Consider the following 21691-nt stretch of genomic DNA (forward strand, 5'->3'; position numbering starts at 1 on the left):
CCTTTGAGGAGTAATTTTCTTCAGATGATTCTTCCGAGTTCTCTGCGTCTCTGGTGCAGTTTATTCCAGGACTGGCAAAAAAAAGGAGTTGAGGAATTTGTGTCATCCAAGAGGTGACATCCAGGTTTGGCAGCTGGTGCTGGTGTGGCAGAGAAGGTCTGTGCCAGAGGAGCAGAGGATGGGGCTGCCCTGGGAGCTTGGAGCAGCAGCAGCTCGGCTTCCACATGCTCCTCCTCTTCTGCTTCCCTCCCACTCTGCTGCATCTGTGGCTGTCACACCTGCTTTCCCAGCTCCACCCTGAGCTGTGGCACAGAGAACAAATGCTGTCTGCGACCTGAGCCCTTCAGAAAACAACCCCTGGCCAGCTTTGTCCCCATGCATTAATGCTCTCGAGGGGAAAGAGCAAAGCAACAGTTCTCATCCAAAGGGATGGATAAGCAGCAGCTGCACAACAATAGTGTGTGCAGTTCTGTGAGGGGCAGCACTGTTACTGGCTGTATAAGACTGAAAAAAAACTAAACCACTTTATTTTAATCAACAGAGAATGATTTTAGTTGCTTATTTGTTTCACAGTATTCAATGCTCCCATTAGAGCATAAAGCCATCTGAATAGTTGTTTTTCCAACACAAAAAGCTGGGAGAGCTTTAGATTCAGCACTGGGTCCTGCCACTGATGGGATATCTGCCCAAATTCCTAAGTGCCTGAATATTCATGGACCTTGTTGATATATCTTTGACGACATTTTGGGTTCAGCCCAGTAGTGCCAATAGCATCTGCACTGGAAATGTTCAGTCTTAGTAGCTGTGAGCAGCTGTAATATTCACTGTCAGGGAACAGAGATAAGTTTGGGTTTTTTAAAACAGCTTTGTTTAAGATTAAGGACTCAGTTAGTGTGGTTATAATGCTTACTTATAGAAACAACACATATGTTTTGGAAAGTAATAAGCAGGTTAGTTCTAATGGTTTGTTTCCTCACAATTCTTGAGGGATCCTTCAGGCAGTGAGGAGGGAACAAATTTAGGCAAACATTAACAGTACCTGCACACAGTGATTTATGGATGCAGCACAGGTGCCTGCTAAGGAGAGTACTCACCTCTGTTTTCAGTGGTTACAGCTCCAGGCACTTGCTTAGAGTGGGGCATCACTGGCTCTGGTGAATGGGAGGGTTTGACTGGGGGAGCCCCTTAATGCTAGGAACCAAGTTCAGGAACTGAGAGTTGCTCTGCCTTGTGATTTTTTGTTGTTCAGAGGTGACAGTGCTGCCTTCTGTAGCCTGCTCTGATTACACCCTTAAATATGCTTAAAACTGATCTGGAGCTCAATCCCTTATTTCCCTCAGAGCTTTTGGTAGTTACAGGGTCATGCCAGGTAGGGAAGGATGTCTGAGCCACAGTGGAAGAAATCATCTCCCCTTGTCATGGGCAGATCATCGTGGCTGGACCTGACACCACCTGCAGCTCCACAGCCTGGCTGCCTCAATGGCGCAGGACCTCGGACACCTCTCAGTGGTACAGGACCTCAGACACCTCTCAATCTTCCAGTTCCGGAATGTTTGTGTGTTTGCCGGGATCTCTGTCAGCTGTGGAGCTGTGCTGCAGCCCGAGTGCCATCTGCTGACACTTTGCCTCCTTTGCTGCCTGCAGGCAGCTCCATTCCTTCCCTCAAACATTGTCAGCTCAGTACTCACCTCTCTGTCTGCTGTGGTTCTCTCTCGTCCTTATGCACACCCACCCCCCCACCCCCTTAAATCATCAAACTTAAATATGTTTTCCTTTTTCCTTTTGTGATATATGACCACTCTAAGGTTACTTCTTGTCATATTACTCATATGCTACATGTAGCATTTTAGAAAAGTCTATTGAAAGTGATTTCAATGGCTATCTTTGTATTTTTGATGCTTGGGGTTTTTGTGAATTTGTTTTTTTCCCCTTTTCTTTAGTGGACAGTTGAACCAGCAAGAATTCTTTAAAAAGAGCCTGTAACAGTGTTAGCAAATGAGAACACGCATTTAAATCTTTTAGTGGGTTTGGGAAAAATAACAAAAACTGCAGAATGTGTGGTTTCTGCTGCAGGGGATTTGAGACAATGCATGCAGGAATTTAAGAATTGCTTGCATGTGTCACCTGCAAAACAAACACAGCTTTGCAGATCTGAAAGATGTCATGGCATGCTAAGCAGAATATGGACAGAGAATAGCACAGTTTTGGCAATGAGGAGGGACAGATCATAGAATTGTACAGATTTGTTACAAAAAATAAAATTCAACAATTACCTAAATTCTTGCAGAAGGAACATTCCAGGTCTGTGAAAGTGTTATGACTGGGGCAGGGAGAAGAAAGGTGAATATTCTGGACAGAAAGTGACAGTCACCTGCTGAATTAGACATCCAGAAGGCTAAACTATGTGCAGGAACTCAGCTTGTTTTCAATAGGGAACTGAGATGCTGCAAATCTGATTTCAAATGGAGCTTGGCTGGTGTAGAAATATTCCTGACTGGCCTGACACACAAGAAAGCGATTTCCAGTGTTAATTTATATGCTTTGCTGAAAACTTATCCTGAACATATGTTTACCATGGCAGTCTAAAGTTTCACAAAGATAAAGATTCCTTCTTTTGTTTCTTTCATTGTGCCACTTCTCCACTGCTTTAAATCATGAGATTTTGACAGTGAGAAATCTCCTGCCCCTGTATTTAGAATTGCCAATCTAAATACACTCAGAAGGGAACTGACCATGCCAAGACAAAGCACTTGCCATAAGACCTGTTCATTAGTCCAACTAGCAGAAGATCGAGTCTTGAATAAGTACAGGAGCATAAATAGCAAGTGAGCCTGTAGTGTCTGATTTGCTGGGAACACTCACATTATGTGTGGTATTTAAAAATTCAGAGTGTTTCATTTGGAAATCAGAAACAATTAATGCCCTGTGGATTGAGCTGCATGAAATATCTCAGCTGTAAAAATTCTGCTGTTCTTTAGAAATTCTGTTGCTTCTTAGAGGAAGACAAATATTTAAACATGAGTGGGAGGATGTAGCAAAAGGACACTGAATAATCTCTGTGAGAGGAAATAAAACTGTAGAAGTCTGACAGCCATCATTGATGATCAAGATCAAGATTGAACTGGAAGCCAGATGCTGTTGCTGTTGTCTGAGTTGAGTTGGGCTAAGAGCACTGCATTTTCATCCCTGACTAATGCTTAAACAGGCATGAGGTGTGTCTTTTTGAGAGAGGATAGTACTGGACATCTATGAACAAATTTGCAATCCCAGAGTAAGGAGAAGAGTCAACCCTAAGAACAAGGGTGGGGGGAAAAACCCAAAAGATTAAATAGTAGTATTTAAATGGTAATATTTTTAGCCTGTCTAGGTACAAACTAATTTGTCCATTTTCTGATTGCTAATGGGTGCTTCAGCTCCTAATTGCACTGAATATCAGGTATGTTGCAAACCACTCCTACTGTTTTGATAGTCATGGTTCAGCTTTTTGATACTTGTGCATTAGCTCTCTAAGCCTCTTGACTCTGGAGTGGAAGGAGGGCACTGAAGCACAACAGCAGGAAAGAACCTTACTGTCGCACTTTTCTCTCTCTCAGGAGAATGTGGGTTACATCTCAGGTTCAGACCCATTTAAAGAAAAACAAACATCCAGATCAAACGCCTTTTTGTGGCTTTATGTTCAGCAGCTCTTGGTGCTTTTTGAAAGGCTGATTCAGGCTGAAAAGCCCTTTAGGGTGACTAATGAGCTACCTGGATGCGACTGGCAAACAAGTTGTGGTAGGCCAGAAATCTTTGCTCTTGGCTCACACCAACCCTCTCCAGTTATGATCCCGAGTGGAAGGGGAAGGTGCAGTGGCCATTCCTCTCTGAGTGCGATCCCAAGTGAGGCAGGAGGTCCTGTTGACTGCTCTGCATATTTGTCCCCAAAAATGAGAGCCCAGATTCAATTCCTTTCCAACTCCACATAGTCCTTTTCCTGAGTTGCATCTGATATATAGCTCCTGAAGGAACTGAAACCTTCATTCCCCCTAGAAACTACCTGTCCACCAGGCCCAGCTGTACAGGGTAGCCTTGCTCTTGGAGGATGATGAAAATATGTAAATCCTTCACCTTTTATGAGTTGTAACCTTTGAGTCTCTTCAGTGAAGGATCAAAATTGAACTTACGTACCTCACTCCGGCCATTAAGTCCTCACACAATTTTCTGTGTCATCCTTACTGGACAGGTAGCTGGTTACATATACCTACAAATTCCTTTTGCCTTACCTAGAATTTACAATAAAAATAGAACAACTTTGTTTAAATGGTCAAAAGCATTATATCCACACTGTTTCCAAACTTTCTTCTGCACTATAATTTTTGATAAGGCAAGTAAAATTGTTTAACAAAGCTTGTTATTCATTTATGACCAACCAACTAAGAAACCATTATTTTGGTTCTAACAGAAATTATGTTGGAAAAAAGTTACAAAAAGAGAAGTCTGTTTGGCATACAATGTTGGCAGACACATATAAAACTAGGACAGGAATATGTCAAAACCATAATGAACCTCAAAACAGGATGCTTGTAGATACTTGTTTAGTATTCTGTAGGGAATAGGGAATGTGTTCTGGCTTTTGTTAACAGATTTAAGACAATGTATCTCTTGCTGTGTGCTCCTGTGGTTTTGTGCACAGCTCTTCTGTGAAATCAGAGGAGAAAAACTGATGTGGGTGATCTCTCACAGTCTGGCCTTAGCACAGGAGAACAAGATGTCTTTATCTGGGTCCTGGTGTGATGTATTTGTAATACATCTGTGTCTGTGTACAAAGGTCAGTGAGCCCCCAGTGCAGAGTCTGAGGCACACTTGTGCTGTGGGAGCACAAGGTCCCCCTGGAGAGGGGCTACCCCCATTTTGTACCACATCTGGTGTTCATGAGAGGGAAGGTAAGGAGATAGTACAGCTCCACTGGAGTGTGTGAGCTTGGTCCAGCCTGACCTGAAAACCAGATCATTCTATGACAGCATGAGAACATTTAGTTAGCTTCCCATGGTGATAAACTGATTTAAGGCCTGTTCACAAATTTGTTTTCCCTGTGCGTGTGTCAACTTTACCAAGCTGTTTGGGTAAAATTACTTGTCCACTCATCTCTTAACACTTCTCTATGTGTAATAAAATGTGCTGTCAACTGGCCAGCTCTGCAGCATAACAAAATCCTGCAGCAGTTCTGGGAAAGTCCTGGTGCCCCATGTACAAATAACCCTTTTACTCAGTCACTCCAGACTGTGTCACAAAATGCTGTCTATTACAAAAGGTAAGATGTAAGTGTACATGCTGTGCTTTAATACCATCTTAGCAAAAAGTTTCCATGGTGATTTGCTCTCATTGCTGCAAGGGAGCTCTCTTTCCAATAGAACCATGGCAAATTTCTGTCTACTGCCTCATTGAAATTACTGCTAAATTTCTCAATTAAAGAAACCTCTTAAGCATCACAATATGTTGTGAAAAACACCTCAGAAATAATGGATCCTAGCCTAGGTTGATAAATTTTCTGATCTAACAAGAAGATGCCAAGAAAAAAGTACTTGAAAGTTTCTTAACACTTATGTTAAAAAAAAATAAAAATTTCTTAGGATCTCTTATTTCCACACAGCTCTGAAGGTTTAAGAGCATCTGATTGTGCTTCCTGTCAGATTCTGAGGCAGCTAACTTAAAACAATTGCAGCAAATTTTAGATTTTTCTGAAAGACTCTGAGAGACTGAATAAACAACTTTACTTAGTTTCCAGTTTGTTCAATGTGGTCTGAACAAGAGACAAAGCCAGTAAATTTATTTCCATGCTCCATTCAGCTTCATAATGCTTCTGAGGCAGGAAAATACACAGTACCTGTATGTGTGCCCAGCACAGGTGTTTGCAGATACACAGCAAAGAGAAGGCATTGCTCAAGCCTGTCAGGATTGCTAAGGAAGAGACTGGCACACAACTGATTATTTAGAAAGCTGGTATAAGAACCTACACTCTTCTAATATCCTAGCATGTCCTGACAAGCTTGTGGTAAAGGTGGTTGAAATGTTCTACTCATAAGGATAGGAATGAATAAGAAATCAGGCCTTGCTCAAGGATTACCTGGATACCATCTGCACATCAGGCAGACAATTTCTAGGTATCCCTGCAAAACTCAAAGTCCTTGAAATACAAAGGAAAAAATAGACCCATTATTAGGTGACAAAAGTGAAGCTAAGTAGACTTGCTCTAAACTGGATTTTCTCATTGATACCAAAATGGTGGGATCTCCTCAGAAACCTGTGCTGAGCAGGGAACATGGCATTTAGTGGAGCCTGGCTGTGGCTGCCTAATGCCACAAGGGCAGTGGCTGCTTTAAATAGATATGAATGGCTTTGCTGCTCCTGAAAAATTGGAGTGGGAAGTGGCAGAAACAGAGCTTTGAGAATTCTGCTTTTAAACAGGAGCTTTCCCCCCCCCCCCCCTTTTCTTAAGTGCTTCTGGAAGTCTTTTCAGATAAAATTCTCAAACTGAGCAGGCAACAACTTCTGTTGTCCTTGAGGCTTTCATGACCTCTTCAACCACCTTTCAAAAAAGATTTTTCTTTTTATTTCCTTGGGTGTGGGGATAACCTCCAAATAAAAGAGCCCACCTGTCTGAAGCAAGCTGATTTTCGTCCTGCTTCTCAGAAGGCGTCTCCAGTGCTGCCAATTAGCAATCTGTCACCAGATCCCAGACTAGGTATCATTTTAATGGGGAAGCTCCTGCCACCTCGTGGCAAGAACTTTCACCTTGCTTGAATCAAAAGAGTTAAACTGGATACCTGATACCTCTGTAGAACAAGTGTATAGCTAAACAAATAGAAACCTGCTTGGTTTGCTTTGCCATTTGGGCATTATCAATTGTAAATATTAATGCTATTTTAAAATAAACATAATATAAATTACTAGATAAGCTCTTGCAGCAATTTTTTCCCACTGCTGCTTTCCCCACCTTTCTTTCCAAGAAACTACAGAAATGAATTCTGTCCGAGTATTGAGCCAGGAGAATCCACAGCAACTTTGGTATTTTTAGAAAAACTTTTGACAAGACACATTGGTGGGTGTCAGAATAGTACTAATTTGTGTTCATGTATAATCAAAATGATGTATCTGCATTCATTTTGGACTATTTCCTTTCAGCTATGGCAAATGTTCGGCTCTAGATTCCTTCTAAGGAGCTTTGGCGATATCTTCATGTGCTTCATGAAATGTTTCTTCTGTGAAGAGAACAGCTTGTCTTGGTACTTCCTGTTTCTTTTGTGTTTGAACAACAGCACTTCCTGTTTCTTTTATGTTTGCTAACTGGTGCCAGTTGATGTGGTTCTGTGTGTTCATGTCCTGAGAGGGTATGGCAGCCTCTGAACTGCCTTCAGGATGTTGGTCAAATTATTAATGAAACTGGGGCAGCTTTGGCAACCCCCAAAGCAGAGCAACATGGCAAAAGAAGTTTTTCCCTGGCTCGGTTTTTAACCTCTTTGATCTCCCAAGATGAATATTTCTCATAAGGTCTCATCTAAGAAATATATTGCAACCACCGTGATTAAAACAGATTAAAATTACCAAAGGACCTCCCATCACCACCCCCTCTGAGTGTGAACTCACTTCATTTCAGGACCTGAAACTAAGGCTGAGATGAATACAAGAAACAGATGGAACTCAATTTGCAATGGTTAATTCTGCCTCTATTGCTATTTTTATGCAAACTGAAATCCTGATACACAGGATTTTCTCTTCCTAACATGCTGTAACAGTTTCTAATTAAAAACACTGATACCTGCCCTCCAGAAATGCCAGACTGACTGCCTGGAGATTGCAATCTTTACACAGAAGAAGGACAGCAAGTTTGAATCCTTGATAAGCAGGAGTTACAATACTATGTTAATGTGGCCTGCCCCTAAGCAATTGCAATGGGGTTTTGAAGCTGATTACACACAAAACCATCTCCATCCCAAATACTGAAGTGCTGTTATGTAGTGTAATTGATGCCAGGAGCTGGTAGAAGAGAAGAATTTTACAGAAAACAAAATTGGAGCTAGAGATGACTGCTGCAAAAGACATCTGCATGTACCAAGTCCTACTTTCCAGCTGTAGTCATCTACAGCTCAATCTGTGCTGGCAGTAAAAACTATCAGGGGCTTGGATGTGTAAGTGCTGAAATTAATGAAGAGGCTCTGGGCTGGAACAAGCCTTCCTAGTGGGAAAAGTACTTCCAACACATAATGTTATCCCTCTGCCTCCTGACAGCAGCTGATTCCAGTGTGAGTGCTGCAGTCCTTTCACAGCTTCCCAGCCTGCTCCAAAATATGTGTGAGGTGAATATAACATGCTATAAACATAGGGAAAGCTATTATCAGGGAGAGACAGCTGTGTAACAACGTCCTGGACAATAAAGATAGCTCCTGGGATACTGAGCAAGCAACCAGTCCCGCCAGGTGAACTCTGCAGGAAGGATGTACATCACAAATGCCACATTGCGAGAATTATAATGCACCAACAGCTGCTAACACTAATCCAGGGTTATTGGAATAAAATTATAGAAGAAACCTCATGATGAGCCAAAGGAAGCATTTGGCGTTTAGCAGCTTTAAAAATCCGTTATGTTCTGAATCTGCAAAGAAGTGAGCTGTTATAAGCTCAGAAAGGTGCTCAGTGGAGCAGCAAAAGCTGTTGTTGAACAGGGAGTTGGTGAACTTAGCTTTTCTGCAAATGCGGAAACAGAGTTTTAGGTAAAAATCAGATCAGAGATTTGACTTGACTTTGCAAGGAGAGAAGATTCAGAAAATGGGAAAAGTAAATTGCAAGGTATCTGATATTTAATTACTCTGGAAGATATAGCTGAGAACCTGAAAAATGTAAAATTAACAAGGAAATACGGGCTAGAACTAGACCATAAATGGAAAAGGAGTCTGAACCCCATAACTGCTGCTTTAATTTCAACATGAAAGATAGTTTCTTGTCATAGGCATAATAATGGCTCTGGTCTGGATCAATCTTCAGATTACGAAGAGAAAATATTTGTCTTTTCTCTCATTATTTCGTTTGTATTGTTTAGGGTTCCCTAGTCCAGAGAAGTGGATAGTAAATGTTTATAAGTGGAGTTCACCAAATTAGCAATTTGCAGCAGAATTCCCAGGGATGTGGGGAGTTCTGTTTAAGTTTTCCAGTTAGTGGGAACTAGAGGATTGATGACAAATGTGTATTCACTTAAGACATGACTTGCACAACAGGTCTGTGGGAGATTGGATCATGAGATTGGTCATTTCTCCGCAATGGAATCCTAAACAAAACCATTATGCCCTTTTGGTTTCCGGTAAAAATATGAAGTGAAATGAAAATTATGATAAGCAGACGACTTCTTATGAAACTCCAGCATCATGGTTTTGCATATATTTCCTTGTTCCCAAATTTTCATGTTTGAAAGGGAGTGAAAAGTCACAGTAGGTTCAGAGACTGAAAAGTCACAGTAGGTTCATAATTATTTTTGGAAATGTCACATGTACCTTGTGACTATTTTGACCTTTGTAAATATAATGCAGTGGCACTGAAAGTCCTGAATAAAGTACAGCAGGTATGGTAACACAAAGTAGATATTTACTGGCTGAGGTATAGTCAATGTGAATAAGCAAGCCCTAGAACAGGGGTCTGGAAAAGTTCTATGTTCTTTTTCATAGAAGATATCAAATCTTCCCCTGAATGAGGTCCTGAGCAGCCTGACCTAACTTTGGAGTTACCTTACCTGGGCCCAGGTGGCTGGACTAGATGACACCCTCCAAAAACCCCTCCAACCTAAATTATTCAGTGGTGAGAGGCGCCTGTTTCTGAACCACACAAGCAGTGACTTTAACACACCATCTGCTAGGGAACAGAGGCACTGTGGACTGCACAGCCAGGCTGCCACGAGAGGGAGGAAACGTTGGGTTTTTAACAAGGCACAGCAGAAGCCTTGTGGGGCTCCCCCGTGGGTGTAGCTGAGCTGAGAGCTCTGCACAGACCTTGCATCTCACTAAGTGGCAATTTCCAAATGCCTGCTGTGTGTGCAGCCTGTGGCATGAGCTAAAGGAGCACGGGAGGTTTCTTGTTGCTGCTGGGATGCCAGGCAGTTCCAGTGCCCAGCTTTAGCTGCCGGATCCAGCACAGCGGAATGTGGATTTCGGCTCGGCTGGAGAAGGTAACTGCTCCAAGGAGGCTCTAGAGAAACAAAGAAAAGCTATAAATCTTATTTCAGCTTCCTCTTCTCAGCTCTGCTCAGTCAGCATGGGAAAAAGCTCTGTGGGTTTTGTATTTAAAATGTTGTTTAAACAGGGATGCTAAAATACCATCTTCTTAATTTTGTGTAGTGCTTGCAATACTCCTTCAATTTTCAAGTACTGATCTCTGAATGATGATTTAATTATGAGTCTTTTTTTATACCTAAACAGTTTCAAAAGCAAATGAGTCTTACTGTCAAAGTATAAAGAATATTTTGCATGAAACGGAGAAGATAATTTGATATAGCAAATTGACAGAAAATTCTTGTAGCAACAAAGAACTGCATTTTTGTACACATACACAGAAAGATTATTTGGTAATGTATAGAAGAAAATAATTTATTTTAGCAGTCAAACCACTGGAAGAACACTTAGTTCCTGCTGAAAAATCTTCCTGAAAATTGCTGTTGAATTCATAGAAAAAAATTGTAAATATTTGGACCAAAATCTACACTGTGTATCAGTTTTTATAGCCTCAGAACAGTTTTATTGTGTGAAAAAGGTTTGCTACATTTTTATTAAGCAGTTTGAACTGACATGTTATATGAACTTCAATGTGTACATGAGGCCAGAGCAGATAATAAGTTATAAAATCTTAGATTTTCCTTTACAGTCCTTTTGTCAGGATCTGGCAGAGCTCTAGAGATTCAGGCTGCAGATCTGTCCTGTGTTTTGGCTTGAGGAATTTGCAACCAAAACATGTCCACAGAAACTAATTTGCCTTTGTGGTACTAACTTCTCAGAGTTCTTCTGCTTAGGCAGTTTTTTGACCTTGTCTTTTTAACATTTCACATGCTGAGCTGCCACAAACAAATTTAACATTTTCTAGATTAGAGATACAAAGACTTTTTTCCCTGTGGTAACAAAGTCTGCCTTTGCGGTAAAAGGGTAAGTCTGTATTTGTGCTTTGACATTTGAGGGAAATCTCTATGGTTGCAACAGAGCAGAAAAGAAATAGCTTCTGATTGCTCTCTAAACTTTATGGTTTTGTAGTAGTGCTGTTCCACTAAAGTTTTTGGGTCTCACAATGCATGTATATTTCTGATGCATATTTATGGAAGAAAAACTTTTATTCTAAGACTGTACTGCTATTAGAGGAAGGATTTTGAGGATGGTTTTGTTTCTAGCAATCACTGCTCCTTTCATCCCATCTGATGTTCTGTGTGGTTTAAGTTCACTTCTCAACTTTCTCAGAAAACAGTTTCTGTGCTCATTTCAGTGTGACATTTCCCACAGAAAGAGAACAAGCAAGTTAACATAACGAAAAAAACCTATCTTCTCCTGCTGTTTTGGAAGCTGTTTTTGGGAGCTGTGAGCCCAGGGTGTAGCAGGCTCAGCTACAGTTCTGACTGAGCAGTTGGTTCCCTTCAACTCTGAGCTGGTGGCAGCAGCAGAGTTTATGGAGAGGTCATATGTGCAAGAGCACAAATAGCCAGAGAACCTAAAATCTGTAGGAGAATGTAGCAGTTTCAGAGTTTCTAATGCTACTTTCCCTTCTGTTTACTACAGTTTCTTTGGTTTTTTTCTTTCCTCCTCCAGAATTCACAGCAGCCTTAACAGAAGGAGGAGCATTCAGCTCTGCCTGCACTGTTAAGCCTACAGTCTCTGCAGACTGGAAATTTTGCTGTTTCATTGTCATCAGTGAACAACTGTGGTATCCCTGAGCTCTAGCACTTTTTCCACTGGAAAATGGAAAAGAAGAGAAATATGGCAAAGTTGTTGTGGCTGCTGATGTTCTTTTCTGATATTGTGCCATTCAACTGCGAGAAATCAATGAGAGAAAGAGCCATTGAGCTGATGCAAGATGCACGTTTGATTGATGGGTATATAAAATACATGCAATGAAATCCTCTTTGTGAGTCTGACAAGGGTGGAGGAAATGCTGAAATGTCAGATTAGCAGAGACATGGGCTGTTATGAGCACACAGCACTGAGCTACCACTGCAGTGACACATTGGGAAGGAATTTGGGTTCAGAGGGTATTTAATGTAGGATTTGTTACCCTAAACACTGTTTGAGTTTCTGGCCAGCAGTCACAGTTTAACCCCACCTGGCAACTGAGCCCCACACAGCCCTTATAAACTTGTCGCTCTGGTGGGATGAAGGAGAGGATCAGAAAAGTGAGAAAACTTGTGAGTTGAGACACAGATAGCTTAATAAGGAAAGCAAAAGCTATGCACAAACAAAGCAAGACAAGGCATTAATTCTTCCCATGACTAAGGCGCTCAGCCATCCCCAGGAAGCAAGGCTCCATCACATATAACATTTTCTTAGAAAGATAAACATCAGGATTCTGAATGTCCCCTGCTTTCCTTCTTCTCCCAAGGTTTATATGATGAGCATATGGTCTGGAATATCCTTTGGCCAGCTGGGGTCAACTGTCTCAGCTGTGTCCATTCCCAACTTACTGTACACCCCCAACCTGATCACTGGTGGGACTGGGGGAGAAGCAGAAAAGAAGAGAGACTTTTAGGCATCTATTGCTGGAAGGATTATTGGCAATTAATGGTCTAAGGGACTCCAAACAGTGGAAGAAATTACACTTGGGTTAGAAAGGGAACGACTTATTTCTATCACAAGCCCTGTTTGTTTTCCATTCTAGCCACAATGACTTTGTACTGCAGCTGAGAATACTTTACCAAAATAAAATCAGTGGAGTCAACTTAAGAGAACTCAACAGGACCCACACAAACCTTGTAAAACTTCAGGCTGGTTATGTGGGAGCTCAGGTATGTACTGCTGTGGTGGTGGGGCTCAGAGCATATTTCTACATTTGCTTGGTTCCTAGCCCTGATTTTGGTTCTTTATGTTGAAAAAGAAAAAAATAATATAATTGAAAAGCCACAAACACTCTTTCATGATAGCTGTGTTTCAAAAGTTTGGGTTTTATAATTCAGGTACTCTTAGTCAAAACAGCAGCATATGTTTTGTGATATATAAATTAAAGGAAGCTTATACTTGCTTTCCTGCATGTGCTGTGGAGTAGCTGAGTGTATCAGGAGGCCTTAATTTGGAGTGGCTGCTTATTTGTCTGAAGTGGGTGCTCTTACCTTGCGTCTTAACCCGTTCTTTGGGGAAAAAGCTGTAGTGGCAACTCCCTTGTAAACTGCAGGAAGTTATTTTGGTCTGTGCTCCTGAACTATGAGCAAACAGAAGTTTCCAAGTCAAAACACAAGTTACCTGGTTCACTTGTCAATGTCTCTTTCAGTTTTGGTCAGTGTATGTTCTTTGCAGCGCTCAGAACAAGGATGCTGTGCGCCTGACCTTAGAGCAGATCGATGTTGTCAAGAGGATGTGCAACAGCTACGAAGAGCTGGAGCTTGTGATGACTTCCCAAGGTGAAGCTCCTTCTTGTAAAGGAATTTTTTTAAATGTGATCACAGGAGGTGTGTTCAGAGAGATGCAAGCAAACAAGCTGTCCTGCTTTAAAGAGTAACTTCAACATTTCCTCTGAACCACAGCCACTGACTGTGCACAGCCCTGGTCCATTACAGTCATGAGAAAATTTGCCATATAAACATGTACTCTGTAAGCTCCAATTCTATGAAAATGTCTTTATTATTGCCTCCAATTTACACAGACAATCGTTGCTTGGTACTGCTGGCTTCTTATCTGTCATGGAATTACTTAGGAAGTATCTCCCTCTGTGTTTTCCAGGTATCTCTGACAGTAGAAAGATTGCATGTTTGATTGGAATAGAAGGTGGCCACTCCATTGACAGCAGCCTGGCAGCACTGAGGATGTACTACGACTTGGGGGTTCGTTACATGACTCTAACACACACCTGCAACACTCCCTGGTAACTATTGTGCATATTTTTGTGTGACTGTCTAATGCAAAGGAGTGGCAGCTGCATGATGGGAAAACTGTGGATTCAGACACAAACTTATCCTGTGAAAGACTTTGAACCAATTCAAGGTGATAGGTTTTGGGGATAAATAGTTTTCTATGTATGTGGTGGGAGACTACATCCATTATGTAGTGCTTGTTATGATCATAACTCAGGCACTTGAGAATCTGATTGTCTAAAATTCCTTCACAAAAATCAACATTAGTAACCTGAAAGCCGTTAAGAACATAAAAAGCACTGCCTGAACAAGATTCCTGTTACGTAGCTCATTATTCCCACTTTTGTGGGGCTATGTGACATTGTAGAAATTTTTCTTTTGTGTAGTGCAACAGTTTTCAGCTGCTGATACTGTATTCTCCAGAATAATAAAATGTTTCTTCTCCCTCACTCCCCATTTTTAAGGTCTGAATCATCATCTAAAGGAATACACAACTTTTATCCTAGTGTTATTGGTCTGACTGCATTTGGCCAAGTAAGGATCTCTTTCAAATGCTAATCTGGGCAATCTGTCATGCAACTAACAACTTCTGGCCTTGTCTTCTCAAAAGCAAACTGACATTAAAAATTAATTACTGGAAGTTCTTGATAGTTAGGAGGTGACCAGGATTTAGTCAAACCAAATTTCCTGTGATGTTTCTTAGGGTAAAAGAAGTGTTAGATTTAATTACAATTGTTTAAATACAGATTAGATGTATGAATTCATATGTGCAAGCAGTAAGATGTGAAAAACACTACCAATGACTTATTATAGATTGATTAAGTTTTCTAAGTTTTGAGCATGCTGGGTAATTTTGAGTGACTAAATCACTAATTAATTAATAGGTACATAGCAACCACTACAGGCACAGCATGTTTGTGACTAGCTGACAGCTGCAGAATTAATCTATCTGTTTCCATATACCAGCCAAACAGCTTCCTTTCAGGAAACTTAATACTGACACTGTTGTCTGTACATCTGTTTTAGGAAGTGGTAAAGGAGATGAATCGCCTGGGTATGCTGATAGATTTATCTCACACCTCATACTCCACTGTAAAGGCTGCACTCAACATCTCAAAAGCACCAGTAATTTTCAGCCACTCTGCAGCATTTTCTGTTTGTAACCACTCAAGAAATGTTCCTGATGATATCCTCCAGGAACTGGTGAGTGATATGTTCTTGGGTTTGTTTTTGGAGGAAGGAATTTGTTGGCTTTACTTCTTGGGGGTTTTGTTTTTTTGTTTTAATGGCAATGATTGGATGGGCTGCAGTTAACGTGCATTCAAATCATGATGTTTACTTTCCACCTCCTCATTCCTGAATTTAATTTAGAAGCAGATCCTTGAACAGCAGCTTACAATTGCTTCTGAGGAATTTTCTTTGGGTTGTGTTTAGCCTTTCACTACAGAAATGAAATCTTTGCAAATACTTTGGAATTCTGGTTGAGTTTGTTGGATGTAGTCACTGCACTTCTGCTGATTCAGTCTGCATGAAAGTAAAATGAACCCAGGGGAAAGGACAGGGAGGCAAAGCCTTGTGTTGCCATCTGAACTTTGACTTAGTGTTGCTGTTCTCACTGGTGGATGGGTGTAGAAGATTCTGCATAAGATGCCCACGAAGTTTGCAGGGCACGAGTGCTCACTCATCACCTGTCTCTTCATATCTTTCAGAAAAAGAACAAAGGAATTATCATGGTGTCTTTCAATGCAGATGTACTGGCCTGTGGCAGAAAAGTTGTTAATATTTCTACCCTTGCAGGTTTGATGTTTATATACTTTAATTTTTATGGGTTCTACAAATTTGTATAAATTCTGTGAATATCCTAGGGCATGCATTGTTTTCAAGGCTGTGTAAATTACACTGCTTATTTTTTCCCTCCACACCTTAGCCCAGCTCTAGGTACTTTCTGAGCTAATACTCATTAAACAATAACAAGAGGTACAAGATGTGTGTGTAGCTGGAGGACACAATGCTCACAAACAGAGCCAACAACCATTAATCCCAAAGTAGTTGTTACTTTCTGGAAAACACCTTAAGCCTATGTAATTAAGAGTGGGAAACAGAGGTGTGTAATGGATAATGAAAATTCTATTGGTGTAATTGGGCTGCTTGTTAGGAATGAATGCACTGTGATGCTCATGTCTCTTTCCTCATTTGCATTTTGCCAGTGTAGCTGTTATTTTGAAGGTTGCTGCCTGATGGGGAGTATTTGGACCTTTTAAAAAAGGATTTTATCAAGAACCCACTATTAAGGAGAGCTGTTACCCAGTGCCAATATGTGTGAACTGTAATATTCTTTTTTTTGTTAGGTGCTTAGATGTTGTTTTCTTGATATTTTCTTTCAGATCATTTTGACCATATAAAGGAAGTTGCAGGCTCAGAATCAATAGGAATTGGTGGTGACTATGATGGAGTGGAACGGTGAGTAAAGTTGTACAAACATTGACATCTGCTCCTTAAATTATGTGGGTTTTGGTTCATTTAAGGAAAGAAAAGAAGGCAGACTAAAAAAACTGGTATGAGATTATCTTGCAGTGAGCAGTAACACAAGTTTTATGAGAGAGAGGCACAATCATTCCTTTTTAGAACTGCATGAAGCAGTGCTACAGATGCATCCTCATGCCCTCTGAACTCTGAAGCCACGTGCTCTAGGTGGTGGTTTGGGCACACAAAACCAGTCACAGAGGTTGTTTTTCTCCAAAAGCCACAGATGAATGACAGAAAAGCTGCCTGAACCTTTATATGGTAAATGGTTCAGTCCCGAGAGGCACTGCAAAACTCTTTCCTCCACTCTCCTTGGGGAAAGCCCAGAGAGTTTGGGTGCTGTGAAATCACTCCTGGTTTTGGGAAGTGTTTCAGGCAAGCAGAGCCTGGTGAGCAGCCTACCACAAAACCTCTCCTCTCCTGGACCACTGCAGTTACAGCACAGGAAACAAATGCAGGTTGGGTGGTGTTTGCTGCTGCAACCTTAAACTTTTTTTTCTTTTTATCTTTCTGTTAAATCATTATCTCCTTTTTCTTTTTTCGTTTTCTCCTGGAGTCAGGCCTGCTTGGGAATGAAAGTCAGAGTCAGGCCCCCATCTGTGAAGTACAAACAAAAACCCATTCTGTCAGCTCCCATGATATCATAGCTCTGAAATTATTATGTTCAAAATAAAAACATAGTTTGCAAGAAAAGGACACATTTTATCATGAATTTTCTCAAAGACCACCAGTTAAATTGGTGGTGGAGTTGTTGAGGTCCTAATTCCTGCTAGTACTGCCACAGATTTTTTAGATATGCTGATCACCATACCTTCATGGAACAGAAGAGTAACAAAAATATTAGTCATCTCAAAACAACATCAAAGTCTCATGGAAATACAATTTAAACCAGCTGTTTAATGCAGGTTTTGCAGCCTTTTTATTTCTACATTCTTTTTATTCTGACAAGAATTAGCACAAGGCATAGATCGGTTTTACTTTTTTGTAATTTCTTCAGTAGAGGGCTCTGAATAGGTTTCTTTCCACTGCCTAAACAATTGGCTTAATCCAAACTAATATTATTATTCTAATTGGGGTATTTTTTGTAAATAGTTTGTAAACAACAGAGTTCACAAAATTGCCTCCAACTCCAGACCTCATAATGTGTTTGTAGGTTTCCTTTTGTTCTCAGTTACATGAGTGGATTGCCCCAACTTCATCTGTGATGCAGCTGTTTCCTCTTACTCTGAAGTCCTGATGGGAAGTGTGGATTACCATATACATTAATTTCTGGTTATTTTTTCCCCTTTTGTTCTTGTAGCCTCCTATGCTCTTATTTTGCCTCTATAGAAGTGCATCTTCATTCCAGTTGCGTTCTGTTTATTGGGACCTATGTGAAGAAAAACACTTTTGTTGTGTCCCAGTCCTGTTTCTGTTTGTCAGCTGAATTCCCAGAGAAAGAATTGGGTCCAAAGTCAGCTCACTTCAAAAGTCAATATGTGCAAAAGACTAATTAAAACCCTTTTTCTCCAATTTGCCAGTGATGTGTTTTGAATGTTCTTGTGTGACTTTTGCCAACAGCTTTCCCGAGGGATTGGAAGATGTCTCCAAATACCCTTCTTTGATAGAGGAACTTCTTAGAAGAGGATGGAATGAAACTGAACTGAAAGGAGTCTTAAGGGAGAACTTTCTCCGTGTCTTCAGGGAAGTAGAAAATGTAAGATTTAAATCCAAACTGAATCTTGATTCTTACCAAGAGGGAAAGATGAACTGTTGGTGTTTTATTGTGTATTTTTTGGGTGGGTTTTTTATTTGTTTTTTTTTCCCCATTTTATGTGGTTTTTTTTGGAGAGGTTTTTTTGTTCAATGAGAGAGGGAATGTAAGCACCTAATTCAGTAAATCCAAACGCTGGGAAAGAAACCAAGATGGCAAGAGAGCGTTAGCAGCATAAAGGAAAACTAGGGAGAGCAGACAAAGCTCTTTGGAAGTTTTTTTCTCTGCAGTAATCTGATAAGTACACATCAGTGACTTCTAAATGGAATCACTTCATGGTTTGGAGAAGCTGCGGATGTACCAGCATCGCAGTCTGGCCGTGCTCGCTGGGGCAGCAAGGAATGTTGACTCCTGCAAATCAATTTAATTCTTGTCATGGGACTGGGCTGCTGTTCAAAAGGCCTCTGCCATGGCCATGCCACTAACAAGCCATAAACATAACAACTAGATCCCAATGAGCTTTAAGTGTAAATGGTAAATTTTAATCCAGAAGGATGAGGGAGGAGAGGAGGGAAGGAGACTGCATAAGAGTAGGGTCCCCTCAAAGGTAACTTTTACAAATTACTCTGCTGAAACTTCCAGACTGCTTGCCTCCTACTGCTTTTATTGGCAGGGATAGGTAAGTAGATATTACACACAAAGCCTTATAGACAACAGATATTTCACAGGGACCTTTCTTCCACTTGTCTTTTTCGGGCATGTTGGATGAACTCAAATTAGTGAAATTTGAACTATTCCAGTTAACCTGCCAAAATATCTCCATAATGCTGACCTCACTGTGTGGCAGACTGACATTATGAAGAGGCTCAAATTCACCTCTCCTAACCAATCTGTGGGATTTAATAATGTTTTTTTCCCATCTAATTAGAGATGTTGAAGTTCTGTCTTGAGAGTGAGAAGCTCTTGAGAGCTCCTTTCAGGGAAGAAAGTTCATGAGTTTGTGTTCTCCATATGTGGAGAGAGCCAAGACAAAGAGCAGCCAGACCTGTGACTCCTGCCTGTAATGTGCTGAATTCTGGGAAGTGCTTCATAGGAATGCAAACAGCAGAATAATAATATTGATTTCCTCACACTCAGATGTGGTTTTGCAATACAGATTGAGTTGGGTAAATAGCATTGAATTTGCTAGCTGCATAAAGATTTTGCTGTTGTGCCAGTCTGGCTTTCTGGGACAAACTTTTGAATTTTTGTAGGTGCGGAACAATTTTGCAGTAATGGGCGTAGGTGAAAGTGAAATTCTGCAAGAAACAAAACACTCCTGTCGCCTAGACCTACATAAGCCTCAGCCTCAGCCATCCAGGTCCTTTGGATTTCCCTCTGTGGCACAGCCTTTCATCCTGACACTTGTATCATGTTTAATGCTGTATTATGTATCATAAGCTTGTGGAGTCCAGAGAGGTTTTTGGAATACCCTGCAATGCAGCTACTTATCTTTCTGTGATTTGTTAGCAGAAGACTATTATAAATTTTAAACATAATTTCTATAAATTCATCTGCATATTTGAAAAGTCATGTAAATTATAAATGATGAAGCAAAAGGGTTTAGAATTTGAACTGATAAATTCTGTATCACCTTGACTGGACCAGGAGCAACATTGTTAATGGAAAATATTCACATTTAAAGAATAAAATCTGTAATACTCTATGCATGGTTTTGGTACTCATATTGTGGAATAAAGATGAGTCCAGAACAGCAGTTTCACACAGGAACTAGAAATTATGATTAAGACATCTGTGCCAAGTAGTTTTCAAATATTGCTTCTTGTTAAATCATACAGTTTCCATCAATAGCTGATGGCTCAGAGAAGACCAACCCCTGCCATATGGAGAAAAGTGCTTTTTCGGTTTGCTTGGGGTTTTGTTTTGTTTTTTAAGATGACAAGATGAGTGACAAGCCTATTCCAACTTGAACTGCATGCCTACAACTAGTTTTAGAAACCCATCCTGCAGCACTAAACTCTTATTTTTGAACCCTGACCAGGACAGAGGGCAACTGGACAATTACTGAAGGGTAGAGGCAGATCTCTACATTCAGGTGCAGGCAATGCTGTAGATACTTTTCTATAATTTGAGGAGAACTTTGCAGCATTTTCATGATGATGGGAACAAGAACTAGTCAGGACAAAGCAGGAATTCTGGCTAGTAACAGGATTGTGGAAATCTTTTTGACATTTAAACAATTATCCTTATCAATAACATGTTTTATTATTTCATTTCTATTCTAGCTGGCTAAAATCAGACCATGGCCAGTGGATTCATAGACACGAAATTAGACAGAGATCTTTTTATTTTAAATCTGCTGTTTTGGCCTGTGGAATACATTTTGAAATACACAAGAGCATATATTGAAATAGGCCTGCTCTTCTTAGGCTCAAAACTGACATTTTCGTCAAAAATACTGAGATTTATAATGAAATTATAAGATGGCAGCAGCAGCACATCTTTGTCTGGTCAGTTCCCAGTGCTTGCTGGTAAATGCTTTCCCATGACTCTTGCTGTTAATGGTGATTTTATGATACCATTTTTTATTTACTAATATGACATCTACAGAATTTAGACTTAGTGTAGAATAAAAGCCCTGTAATTGATCTAAGGAAAGCATTTGTAAACACACAAAGTATTTAACAACAAGAGAAGGCTGAGCATGAATAGGATGAAAAAACAGCACATTAGGCTTTTTTCTAGAGGAATTTGAGACTGTTCCTACCATCCATTTCTGTACTTTGTGTACAAGCAGGGTTTCTGGAAGGACTCTGTTCTTTAACAGCTTCAAAATTAAGCTTCATTAATTTTTTTGATAAGATGATCTCCTTGATAAATATATTCTAACTATACTTCTATATGTTACCGAATTGTTTACAAATCATGGGAAACAATCTAATTCCACAGAAGCCAACTTTAAAAGAATAGTTTCTCAATAAATACTGATCCTGGATATGCGTGTAGAAAGGGGAATTACTATTTCAGAAGTCTGGCCTCCCTGATATTGCTTGACTGTAATGAGAACTGGTTTTACTGGTAAAATCATTAATTCAATATGGCAAACATTTAATTCCCATCAGCACTTCTAATAGGTTCATTGGAAAACTTCCATACATGGTCTCTTTTCTCAGAACTAGGGCTCTGATATTTGCTTCATTACACAAAATGTAAGATGTTTCTTTATTCCTTCCAGCAGTTTTCTTTATACTGTGCTGTCATTTTACTGCCTGCTAATTTTTACTTTTTTACCTTCCCATACTACAGCATGGACTAAAAATATATATTCCTTTTCTTAAAGATACATAAAATACTTTTCTATGACATCATCTATAATGTATTCCACTTGTTTGTTGACTGTGCAACGAGTAATTTGTAAC

General features: G+C 40.2%; 1 protein-coding gene across 2 annotated transcripts; it reads left to right on the top strand.

The window, feature by feature from the left end:
• The first annotated feature begins 9967 nt into the window (after nt 1-9967).
• On the top strand, nt 9968-21691 carry LOC135452723 (dipeptidase 2-like). 2 transcript variants are annotated; one of them, XM_064723102.1, is made up of 11 exons: nt 9968-10189; nt 11808-12091; nt 12871-12997; nt 13477-13606; nt 13926-14067; nt 14521-14590; nt 15083-15259; nt 15766-15853; nt 16441-16516; nt 18140-18275; nt 19526-21691. In XM_064723102.1, exons 2-11 carry the CDS (start codon nt 11958-11960, stop codon nt 19709-19711), a joined length of 1266 nt encoding a protein of 421 aa, XP_064579172.1. In that variant the 5' UTR covers nt 9968-10189; nt 11808-11957; the 3' UTR covers nt 19712-21691. The 2 variants fall into 2 exon arrangements, with proteins under 2 accessions (XP_064579172.1, XP_064579173.1); XM_064723103.1 differs by lacking the exon at nt 9968-10189 and having other exon boundaries at nt 11952-12091; nt 13503-13606.

This window comes from Zonotrichia leucophrys, chromosome 11, assembly GCF_028769735.1.
Source record: "Zonotrichia leucophrys gambelii isolate GWCS_2022_RI chromosome 11, RI_Zleu_2.0, whole genome shotgun sequence".
NCBI classification, from domain to species: Eukaryota; Metazoa; Chordata; class Aves; order Passeriformes; family Passerellidae; genus Zonotrichia; species Zonotrichia leucophrys.